An 11837-nucleotide genomic window follows, 5' to 3' on the forward strand; every position below is an offset into this window, starting at 1 on the left:
TAATTATATGACATAATGTGTAATCAAATTGGTTAGGTTATAACAAACAAAACAGTGTTGCCACATAATACAACACAACACGTTTGCTGTGTTGTTGATTATGAAACATGTTTATTTACCTTAACTGGTACCGATTCCAATAATATCAAAAATGTATATTATTATTCGTATAAATTAATTTTATTCTAATTCTAGAGTGATTTATTTTATACATTATAGTGAATTTTTTCATAGTAAATTTTTTGGTCGGTATTTTTTCTTTGTACAAACTTTTTATTTTTAATTTTCGGTGCATATTTTTAGTTATTAAGTATTATTTGATAATGAAGCTGGAAGATAGATAGTTCATTTAGGTTTATTTTAGTGACCGTAAATACCACTGGTCACAGAAGAGCAATTTAATACACAATTTTGTTTACTTTGGATGACATATTTTTTCAGTTATTTTGATTTAAATACCATTGAACTGAATTTGATAAATTTTCTATGGGACTATTTTAAAAGCATGTCCTTTTAAATAAAAAAGAATTTTCGACATCGGTTTATAAATGGCGGAGTAGTGAGTTTAATAAGTAACCCAGTATTTTTTTTATAAGTACTCGAACAGATCAAAGTTTAAAATAAAACCGTTCGGATTTATTAATTTTCAAGAGAGCACTCGGTAACCTGGCTTTCAGTTTATGTACTGTTCATACGATCAATTTATACCTACTATTTGATTTTATTTTAAGTATAATAGAATCATTATAATGGTAATAATAGTTTTGATATACAGTTATAATTTTATGTAACAATCTAACATTTAATTGTGAAAGTTTAGGATAAAAGTGAACTTCCCCAAGTAGTTGGGATTAAGGCGAGGAAAATAAGAAGAATTTAATGTTTAATTAGTAAATTAATAAAATAATAACATTTTAAATAATACAATGATCTAAGATGACTTTATTCAGACTAGTGCGAATTCATTTGGCGAGCAGATGACGGATTTTTAATTGTGATATAATTTAGTTGTGATTTGTGTGCTATTCCCGCAAATTGTTAACAAATATATCATTTCTATAAATGCTCCTTTTGGGACGTTACTATTTTCTTATCAACAAGAGAACTAACAACATTTCTGCCGCTCTTGTCTCTTTCCTGTTAATAATTTGTTTCGCGTTTAACTCAAAAGTAAGTAATTTAATTATTATTTTAAAAGTATAATAGCATATTGAATTTTTCAGTAATTTTAGAATTAGCTTATATAAATATAAAATAAATTTTAGTGAAATATGCTGTATGTTAAGATTATTTAATGGACGTAAAAGAGACAACAGAATAATTTATTTTAATTTCAAACAAAATACCTATTATAATTTTTTTTACTAAATATTCACAATAATCGTAACATTCTTTAATTTAATATTATACTTTTATAATGTTATTGAACAATATTTACAATAAAGAAATGCTTTATTGGATTTGAAAGTTTGATGAAGAATAATTAGGTGGTCTTAAAAATAAATGTACCGTAAAGTGAGTCATGAATAATACATATGTTGTATATTCAAATAATTTCTTAAGAAACTTAGGATTATGATCATGATTATGCTACTTAATAAATTAAAAAANTTAAGAAACTTAGGATTATGATCATGATTATGCTACTTAATAAATTAAAAAAATTCACATTATATTTCTAATGAAGAAGAATGGAATGAGTATGAATGGAAATAAAACTAAGTTTTTATATTTTGAACAAATGAAATAAAAAATATTAGGATTTTTAGCAACAGTAACAGCTTTAAAAATTGAATAAAATTCACGTGATACATGTGTTTCATGATAACCTTTGAACTTTAAATTATGGTTTTTTTTAAATATTACATATTAAATATTGAATCATTGTAATCATAATCATATTTATAGTGTATGGTAATTTTATTTAATAGCTAATAACTAATATTTATTATTTATAAAATAAATCTTTGATTTTACTCATTCATCTATATGACTAGATAATTTGCAGAAAAAATATCTTTTATCACAGAATAGTTATGTGCCTAATTTAAAGTTTGAATTCAAATTTTTCACTAGAACAAGGTTATTTAAAAAAATATATATACAATGCATTGTATATATATTGTATACATAATATTAATAATAATAGTCATGACTATTATGTGTTTTTACTAAGAAGCATACTCACTGATGGTAGTTCATTATACATTATTATAATAGCTATAATAGTGTAAAAATTAAAAAATAATTTCAAAAAAGAATACTTTTTTGGTCTCCAATTTTAAAATTATTATTATTATTATTGTTATTTATTATATTATATATAATATAAATAAAATTAAGAAAAAAATTTAATTTCATTATAATCTTTGAAAGTTTTGATATCAGAATTTTTACTTAGTTTATGTTAGGTCTAACATAAAATTTCCTATAGTACTACATTTCTGTGAAGTTAAATAGTTTAGTTTAATTATATTTTTAAACTTGTTGCTTTAAATATTTTCTTTTATAACTTAGAGTTTATATTATTGAAATTATTATTATAATTATTATTGGATTTTATAAATTTTAAAAAATAAATTCCAATAGGTCACACTAAATTAAAAATTTAAATATTAATTAAAACGTTTAAAGTTATTATTTAACTGTATTCAGAACTAATATCCAAATATATTAAAAACAACTGATTATATTGGAGCGGAGAAAAATTTCAAAGATATGTAATGACTGAAAAACAGTAGTGTTAGTGCTTCAAAACAACTTGAAGAAAAACAGATAAATCTGCCAGTTCTGGAGGATTTTTTGATGAAAAAAAGGTTTACTAATCAAAGTAAGAATATGCATAGTAATTTAAATTTATCAAGTTGGGGCCTAATCAAAATTACTTACATAATACATGAATTTATGTGTCGGTGTACTCACATATTTAATGTTTTGGCACTCTAGGTGAAATAATTCCAAAACTGACATTTTATAATATATAAAATTAATAAATTATTTGTCCATTTTATTAGCTTAAATCAAAAAACTTTTATCATATGTTTTTGTAAAAACTATTATTTTTTATTATCAATATAATATAATTTTGATTTCAGATACCTTGGATCAACTACTGCAACAATTAATTAAAGTGTTAATTTACCATTTAGAATAATTGTAAATCTTGTTTTAAAGGATATAATTGAATGAGGTTTCCCCAACAGAAAACTTATGTCTCGGCCTACTTTAATGAAAAGTATTGAGAAAGACTTTCATAAATTATCCTTCAAAATGAAATCTGAAATGTTTAAATGTTATCATATTGTTGCGACTACAGATTTTTAAAAAGTAATTAATAGGTTTTTTTTTATTTGTATAGGTACCTAATGAACAGATTTTATAGGTAGTATATTTATATATTTTATAGGTAATAAATTTTTTTAGATTGTACATTGGAATAACAGTCGCATGGATCAATGAGGATTTATTACTAACACTAAGAAGACTAGAAGAGTCACATACATGTAATAACTTAGCTAAAGCAATAGATGAAGTATACACACAGTTTANACATACATGTAATAACTTAGCTAAAGCAATAGATGAAATATACACACAGTTTACATTTCAGATAAATTATGTTATTGTACTACATATAACATTTTAATTTCCTAAAATGTTTTGAGTAAGATCTATTCAAATTATTAACTATAAAATTATTTATGTTGGTATTGCTCATATTTTTAATTAATATAACATACATCTGAAATTAATAATTTTTTCATTTATATTAATGGAAAATTATGAATTAAAATTAATTACTCATTTAAGTAGTTTGAATTTCACCCTTATTATATCTTTTAGAACATTGATCATGTACTTGATTATGAAAAATTGAAATTTCTAATCAGTTGCTTGTGTACAATTTAGTAGAAGAAGATGATGAAATAGAATAAATTGATGTCATCAATTTTAGCATTCTAAATAATAAAGATTAGATTCTCAGTATTTGTTATCCAAATAACTCAAAAATGTAAATGTTACCCAAAATCACCGATGTTGTAAACACACAATTTGATAACAACAGTGGTAAATAAAAATTAATATAAGAATATAACCATCCATTGTATATTTAAAAAGTAACATTTTATATCAAATATTTGATTTGTTTAATTAACAATTTCTGTATAGGACTCCTATATAGCTTTGTCTAATTTTACTTTAAAAAAAACAGTCCAGAATCACTTTTGCCAAGTCAACTGCTTTGCAGAACAAACAAGGGTGCTCGACCAAGTTAGCTAATTTAATCAAACAAAATATTGGCGTTTAATTAATAACTCCCAACGAGACATGTTGGAATTCATCGTATGATGCAGTGGTGTTGCTTAATAAATTAATTAAAAATAATGAACTTAAATTTAGAATTAGTATGGATGAATTATCTATTATGAAGTTAATACTAAAATAAAATAAATAAATAATTTTTATTTCATTGCACATATATATATATATATATATTTGCAGATTTAATAGATGTGACATTGTATTTTTAAATCAATGTCAAAAAATAATAGGAACAATTTCAATAAGCCTTGATTTACTATAAGGAGATATTAACTTAAAATTTAACCATCTCTCATATAATGACACAATTCCCAATTATATGCAAGGTCTTGTAACTGCTATATTAAATGGTATGTAATAACAATAACTATAAAGCAATATAATTTTAAGTGAATTTATCTCAAAACAATATGTGTTGCTTATGTAGCGAGAAATAATACATAAATATACTTTATCAGCCAAATACATTTACTATCTTATACTTTTAATTATTTTTATTTTAACTAATCATGTTCTATAATATTGGTGAGTACATATATCCTACATATGTCAATTTATTATTTATTTATTGTTTTATATGAATATTTATATTTGTATACACTGAGTAGTATAATAAAATTAAACTTCATTGATATTAATATTTAAGTGTTACTCTCTTCTTTTAGGTATAAAAACAAGGTTGTCTGATTCTTTGATGAAAATTTTTTTAACTACTACTGTTGTCTGCCACCCACAATTTAAAACTGTCTGGATTAAAAATGAAATAAAAAAACAAATGGGCACGAAGTATTTATAATATGTCTGTTATGATTTGCACCAAAAATATTAATGAAAATGATTCTACAGATTATGACCAAATTCATAATTTATCTAGTTTCTTTATCGGGACACAAAATGTCCATGGGAAAAAGTCAATAGTTAGTCATGAAATTGACAGAATATTGGGTACATCTACAGCAAAAACATTAGAATTTTTACATAACTTACCCAAAATTAAAAAAGTATGATTAGTTAGACACTTATAAGTATTATAATTTTACTAAAAAATTTATATTTTGTTTTTAGTTTTTCATTAAATACAACACTCCTCTACCATGCAGTGCATCAGTTGAGATTTTGAATTTTAAGTGTTGGTGTTGCTGCAATCACTAAAAATAGGACTAACATATCTGATATATATTTTCAATAAATAATGTTTTTAATGTGCAACCAATAAAATTTTTTATTAAAATAAAAAACTTTCAATCATTTTTGTTTTGTATTTGTAGATTATTTCAAATACATAATTAATAGTATTTGGTGGTAATTTAAATATTTTTTTTTGGAAATTATTTGAGTTATTACATAAATACATTTTAAAAGTATTTTTTACAACATTGTATAACAGGCTAATTTTGACATATTTAATATTTAAAAATAAAAATAAACCTTCATATATAAAATTTCAATTGAATTTAATTAAACCCAACAAAACAATTATAAATTTTTTGAACATAAATTATAAACAAGCTCTTAGAATTTATGGTTGAAATTTTATTTCTGTGAAAACGTTTGGGAATGTCGCATCCCTACTCTCTCTACGAAATCACCCCTGTTTATACATAGCATGTTGTCCATCTGTAGTATTTATGTGCTTCACGTTCAATAAGTAAAGAGAAAAATGTTACGAACAATGGGAACTCTTTTCCTTAATTTTTGAACCCCTGTATAATTTATACAATTATATTTATTAATATAATGACTAATTTATAAATATAAAATAAAATAAATATATCTAAAATTAGATGGTTAACTACATTACTTTATATGTTCATATATATATATATATATATACATATACATATATATAAAGCATGCTCTCAACCTTATGTTTGTAATTGGCTCATCAATTTTTTATAAGAAAAAGGCAAAAAAATGGCTATTTTAAAATTTCAACAAAATTCTCCTTAATCACCCTAGTAAATAAATTTTTTTATAGTTTCAAATAAATAAAAAAAAAGGGACTGCCTAAATGACAAACCGTCCACCACGGCTTCCAAAAAGTTTCAGAAAATTATTATATATATAATATGATTTATATTATATCCCTATCATATAATATATTTATAATATTATGGTGGGGGTAGGTTAATGATATACAGGGTGTTCAGTAAGTTAGGAAACAGTTAAATTGTTACAAACAATGAGTACAATAGAAATTCGTTTCCTTATTTACTGAACACGCTGTATATTGTAACACGATAGATGTATTATAATAACTACCGATGTATATGCTATTGCTCGTCTGGTGCGCTTATCCAACTTCCACTAAATTCCAATTTGGAACTACCCGTATATTGTTAATATAATACGGCAATGTCGTATGCGTTGGTAGTTATTATAATGCTAATATACAGGTAGTTCCAAACTGCAAGTTGGACGACAAGGCGCAGCTGACGGGCAATAGCATATACATCGTTAGTTATTGTATTAAAAATATACAGGTAGTATCAAACTGGAAGTAGACAATAAGACGGACAAGGCGCAGCAGATGGGCAATAGCATATATATCGGAAGTTATAATATATCTATCGTATAATTAAACCTATATATATAAATCTATATATCTTTTTAACGATAACTAGGAGTTAAAAAGTTGATTACTTTTTACTGGCCAATTTCCCTCAAATGAAACTAATCTGCCGAAAATTTAAAATGTTTTTTACGCAATTTAGTTTTTCAAATAATTGAGGCTGCAAATTAAACTGATTGTGATTTAATGTCTAATATAACATTTATTACTGACTAAAGAATAAATATTATATCAACACTTAGAAGTTTTAAGTGTTAGAAATTATAATTCTTAATTGCTGTGCACATTTACTTAATACAGTTTTAAGAAATTTATTCGATGATAGATTTTTGAATAATGAAGATGAAGACGCAAGCAAACGTCTGGACCTTGTTACAGCATTAATGAATGAATTTAAAAGTTAAGTGGTATTTGAAAAGCAGCGAAAGGAATTGTGAACTTAACAATGGATTTACAAGAAGTAGAGACTAGATGGAACACTCGATTATTAATATTGTAATCTGTACAACGTGCACTTCCAGAAATCATTGAGATTCATGGACAAACATTAAGTCGTGTAAAAAATATTAACGGAGAGTTACCGAAAAAAATCGTTAAATTTTTAGAACCATTTAAAGCAGCATCTGATGAACTTGAATAAAATAAATGCCCTATTATTCACAAAGTTATTTTGTATCAGAAGTCGTTAAAAAAACATCTAACTAAATTTACAAAACTACAAGAATGCAATCATATTAATGACAATGATGTCGCCGAAATTCAAATCGTTAAAAATTAAATTGACAAATTGAGTATTTCAGACGAAATTTATGTGAAGTTATATAAAATTCAATCAAAGGAAACTATTGAAATTTATAATGATTCACAGCAAGTTAATCTGAATCGGTCAAATAATCAAAAAAATACATTTTTTCTGAGTTGAAGAATACAAAAATAAAGACTTCGGCATTCACGAAAACAACTTATTAAAATTTTGGAAAAATAAAAAATTTTGATACTAATTACGATAGAGTAAAAAGTTTTATGATTATAAACACAATTTATTGTAAAAACGTGTTAAATACAATTTTTTTTATAAAACTTACTAAAAATTAAAAAGGTTTTTAAAGGGATAAATAAAAATTGTATAATTTTTTATACATTAACAAGTTAAGTAAAAAATAAAATAAAATCTAATTTGGAAAGTTGTTTTAGTTTTTTCAAACTGAAAATTACGTATTTACCAGATTTTGGATTAATCAATTCAATTATTCAACTAGAAATGTTAATGTGTTTTTAAACATACTCCTCGCTAATTTGTGGTGATGGCGTATTTGGATATTCTACATACTTTGTTACTCCGATACATAAATATGTTTTTTTATCATAAATAAAACCATATTGCTTATTTGTAAAAATACTTTGATAAACATTTTCCTTGAAGTAATTAAAAATGTTGTAAATTTTTACACTTAATAAATTTTCTTTTATAGCTTCGCTAGTAATAATAGTCGCAGCTTTCAATTTTTTTTTGTCAATTTTCGGTACCATATGCTTGTCAAAAAATTGTGTTAACATTTCACATGCATCATTTAGTTTTTCTTTGGTTTTATTGAATGTTTGTATATTGATATTTTGAGATATTATAAGGAGATTATCAATGACTGTGTGAACTGAGTTCGATAATATAGGATTATTACCTAACCATTGAGAAAAATGAAGTAAAGAACTATTCATTTTAATCAGTTCTACAACAAATTCATTTATGGTTTTTTTTAAAGGGATTTCACAATAATTTGGACGTACAGCTGTACATAATTTCCATAATATGTTCACATAATATAGATAGGACTTTAATTCCATTCCATAGTAGCAGCTTAATAATAAATGGTACTGCCTTACCTTTTCTCGGAAGTTATTTTCAGTAACAAGTACAGGAGTGAAATTTGGAAACAGTGTGAGAGCTGTAATCATTTTTGGTTCCTTAGTTTCTTCATCAAATAAAAAGAAACGCGGATATACACCGAAATCACGTCTCATATGTTCAATACCCAATCTCCATAAAGGATGTGTAAGCATATTATTCACCTCGTTGTATAAATGAATTCCTTTTGTTGATTGAAAAGTTATACTGCTTAGTATGAAAAAAATCCAATGTTTTTGCAACATTCTTAATCGAAAAAAATCTTCTTACAAAAGTAAGTAATAAGGTAATAACTAGTTTTTAAGCCAAACCGTGACAAAAGTTGCTATATTTGTATTAAATTAGTTATTTGATTTAATATGAATTATTCGATCATTCTTAGAAACTAATACAGCTGTTGTCTAGAAATAATGTTATATTTCAAAATTAATATCTACAACTTTTAAAACTAAAAATTATATAAATAAATTCATTCTTATAATCATATAATATAGTACTTATAAGGAAATAATTAAAATTATTTTCTATTAGAATATATAAAAATTTGAATTTTGAAAAAAAAGGAAATAACTAGTTGGATATTTTTAGCTGTTCTTCTCTTCACGCCATCAAACGAAGGGCGGGGTGGGCATTGTCTTCGATGGAGAGGGGTAAAGGTGTTATAGTGAGGGGGAAATTTAAAATAGCGGCCGTCCCCCTTCTTTAACCCACCCAAAATTAAAGAGGAGGGGCGATGTAAACTATGAATCCCCTTAAACCTAACTGAAATCCTAGGTGTCTTTAACCTACTCTGTGGGAAAGGCTGAGGTTCTCCCAGACATGCGCATAAAGGTTTTAACATACAACAAGAATACTCGAATATTATTAGGTGTTCGCAACCGTGGCTCATTGACGTATTTTGAACGTTAGTTTTAAAAAATTTGCATAAAATATCTAGCAACTCAGTAACGGCTGGTCATAAATTTTTTTTTACCTGCAATTATAGAATTCTATCCGCTCTCGACACGATCTTTAATATAAGATACATATTGATAGTTCTTCTTTATTCCTTCGGGGTCTTATGTGTACCTCCAATTCTTGATACTTTATTATAATATTATATTTAATAGTTTAAGCTGATATTTATAAGTTATTGAAAAAAAAAATAGATTAATATATACAAAACCACCAACGTCGCCACCACCGACAACATCAATGACGAAATTCTAAAAATTTCGTAGACGAAAAAACCATTTACCAAAAATATTTAATCGTTAAGTAATTTTATACCAACATTCCTAATTTGAGGAACTACACGATCGCCAACCGCTTGTCATCATTGCGGTGAAATCCTGAGAATAATTACTGTTGACTTAAAATAATAACATCAAATGCGTTTGAAATACTAAAATAGAAACTGCTATGTTCGTATAATGAATACCCGTTTTTCTCGCTTGAATGATTGTTGACATTCAAGATCTATTGTCTGCGGATCTATTTTCGTAAAGGGATGACGAAAAATGTGTTTTGGAAAAGTATTAGCCAAACCAGAATGATGTCGACTGTAAGACATCTATTTTGCTCAACGGAATCACGTTATGTCCGAACTTGTACAAAGTATTATGCTTAAAGCAATGGTTAACTTGTAACTCTTGACTATATAAATTATTTAAGCATCGAAAACCAAGGAATTTTTTAACGTTATTCATTATTTTTTCTATATGTTTATCAATAAATATTTTGCCTTTGTAGAATAAACTCCAAACGCATTTGTACGTGTTCTGTCCACGATACATCATCATCATCTCAATCACTTAGTACTTGACGGCAAAAACAATAAATTCGATTATTTTAACCATTACCTAAAACTAACTATATATATTTATATGTACATAAAACTCTAATATATGTAACTAACATCTTGTTATCACCGAATTTATAATAATAAACAATTACTACCTATGAAAAAAAAAAAATCCGGCTTCGTAAAGGTTTTGTACTTTTTGTGTCATTTTTCTTTGGCACTTTTCAAATATTACCATACGAGCTCCGTATGTGTCAAACGCTACATGATTTGGAGTTTTAAATTGGCTGATGATGTCACGTAAGTATTTATTATTTTAGGCTTCCATGCCAAAGCTAATTACAAAGGTTGGAGAACCACACGAGCCGCAAACATCATACGCAGAAGAGAGAAAATTCACAAATGTAAAAAATACATGAAAGCTTTTGTACATAAAAATGATTAGACTTATGCAGTTATATTTTTTAACCATCAAAATAATTTATATTTTTAAAATCTAGAACACTTGTTCTACAATATCTATGTATTGATACTCGGTTAAAATAGGGTAATATTAGTATTGTGTTTTTTAATTACTAAAACGACACAAAAAATGTTCTGTTTGATTAAAACGACCATTACTTCGACAAAAAATGTGTTTTTCGAAGTATTCATTTTTTTAAATCTTTGGCTTTTACTTTTAATAAAATTAAATAAAGAAATGTTTAACTTGTTAAAAAAATTGACAACGCATCTTTTTTAAGTTAAAATAACCGTAATATAACAATATCTATACTTCCAACAGCTATAAATAACGATGGAATTAACATATGATCATGAAATTTTATTAGTATTTTATGATTTTGCGAGTATTTCGTATACTTACATATCATAATTTTCATATTATTACATTTACAACTTAATTTAATATAATTCGGTGTAACCCGACCATTGTGTGTGTATCGCATTCAGCTCTCTTTTGGATTGTCAACATCTCTAGAGCTGTCCACCTGGTTGAATAATTCTATTATTAGTTAGTCTATACAATAAACTGTATCGTTGCTTAATCGAAAGTGTAGCCCTTGGTAGTTTCTTTAAAGGTAAATAAATTAAATATGTAACATCAGTACCTAAGTACATATAGCCAGTCAGCTATCCATCGTAGGTTTCTAAGGCATAGTCACCCGAGAAGCGGACGTGTATCAATAGGCAGAAAGGAGAAATTTTAAGGGTAATGTTTTTTCTTTTCTACTATTCTCTATTTATCAATTAATTAG

General features: G+C 25.5%; 1 protein-coding gene and 2 long non-coding RNA genes across 20 annotated transcripts in view; 2 read left to right on the plus strand and 1 right to left on the minus strand.

The window, feature by feature from the left end:
- LOC126907325 (uncharacterized) overlaps positions 1-5573 on the plus strand; it is a 9116-nt gene extending 3543 nt beyond the window's left edge. For 5 of the 13 annotated variants that reach the window (XR_007704457.1, XR_007704455.1, XR_007704459.1 and 2 more), the window contains exons 5-9: positions 3844-4431; positions 4504-4673; positions 4989-5109; positions 5170-5324; positions 5389-5573. This is a non-coding gene — a long non-coding RNA (uncharacterized LOC126907325). Of the gene's footprint in view, positions 1-3549; positions 3665-3843; positions 4432-4503; positions 4674-4988; positions 5110-5169; positions 5325-5388 lie in introns of those variants that run through there. The other 8 variants (XR_007704465.1, XR_007704456.1, XR_007704467.1 and 5 more) reach the window with 8 other exon arrangements.
- The window catches only part of LOC126907318 (uncharacterized), a 10625-nt gene extending 1492 nt beyond the window's left edge, over positions 1-9133 (minus strand). The window contains exons 1-2 of one of the 3 annotated variants that reach the window (XM_050688508.1): positions 8119-9133; positions 2947-2963 (exon numbers count right to left, since the gene is read on the minus strand). In XM_050688508.1, coding sequence (XP_050544465.1) covers positions 8171-9043 — 873 coding nt within the window. In that variant the 5' untranslated portion in view covers positions 9044-9133 and the 3' untranslated portion in view covers positions 2947-2963; positions 8119-8170. Of the gene's footprint in view, positions 1-2946; positions 2964-5789; positions 6027-8118 lie in introns of those variants that run through there. The other 2 variants (XM_050688506.1, XM_050688507.1) reach the window with 2 other exon arrangements.
- LOC126907327 (uncharacterized) lies at positions 168-3544 on the plus strand. 4 transcript variants are annotated; one of them, XR_007704470.1, is made up of 5 exons: positions 168-752; positions 821-1170; positions 2656-2830; positions 3096-3327; positions 3424-3544. It is a non-coding gene; the product is annotated as an uncharacterized LOC126907327 (long non-coding RNA). The 4 variants fall into 4 exon arrangements; XR_007704471.1 differs by having other exon boundaries at positions 170-890; positions 951-1170; XR_007704469.1 differs by having other exon boundaries at positions 172-1170; positions 3407-3544.
- Positions 9134-11837: the final 2704 nt, after the last annotated feature.

The sequence above is a fragment of the Daktulosphaira vitifoliae genome, unplaced genomic scaffold (genome assembly GCF_025091365.1).
Source record: "Daktulosphaira vitifoliae isolate Bord-2020 unplaced genomic scaffold, ASM2509136v1 Scaffold_5, whole genome shotgun sequence".
Lineage (NCBI taxonomy): Eukaryota > Metazoa > Arthropoda > Insecta > Hemiptera > Phylloxeridae > Daktulosphaira > Daktulosphaira vitifoliae.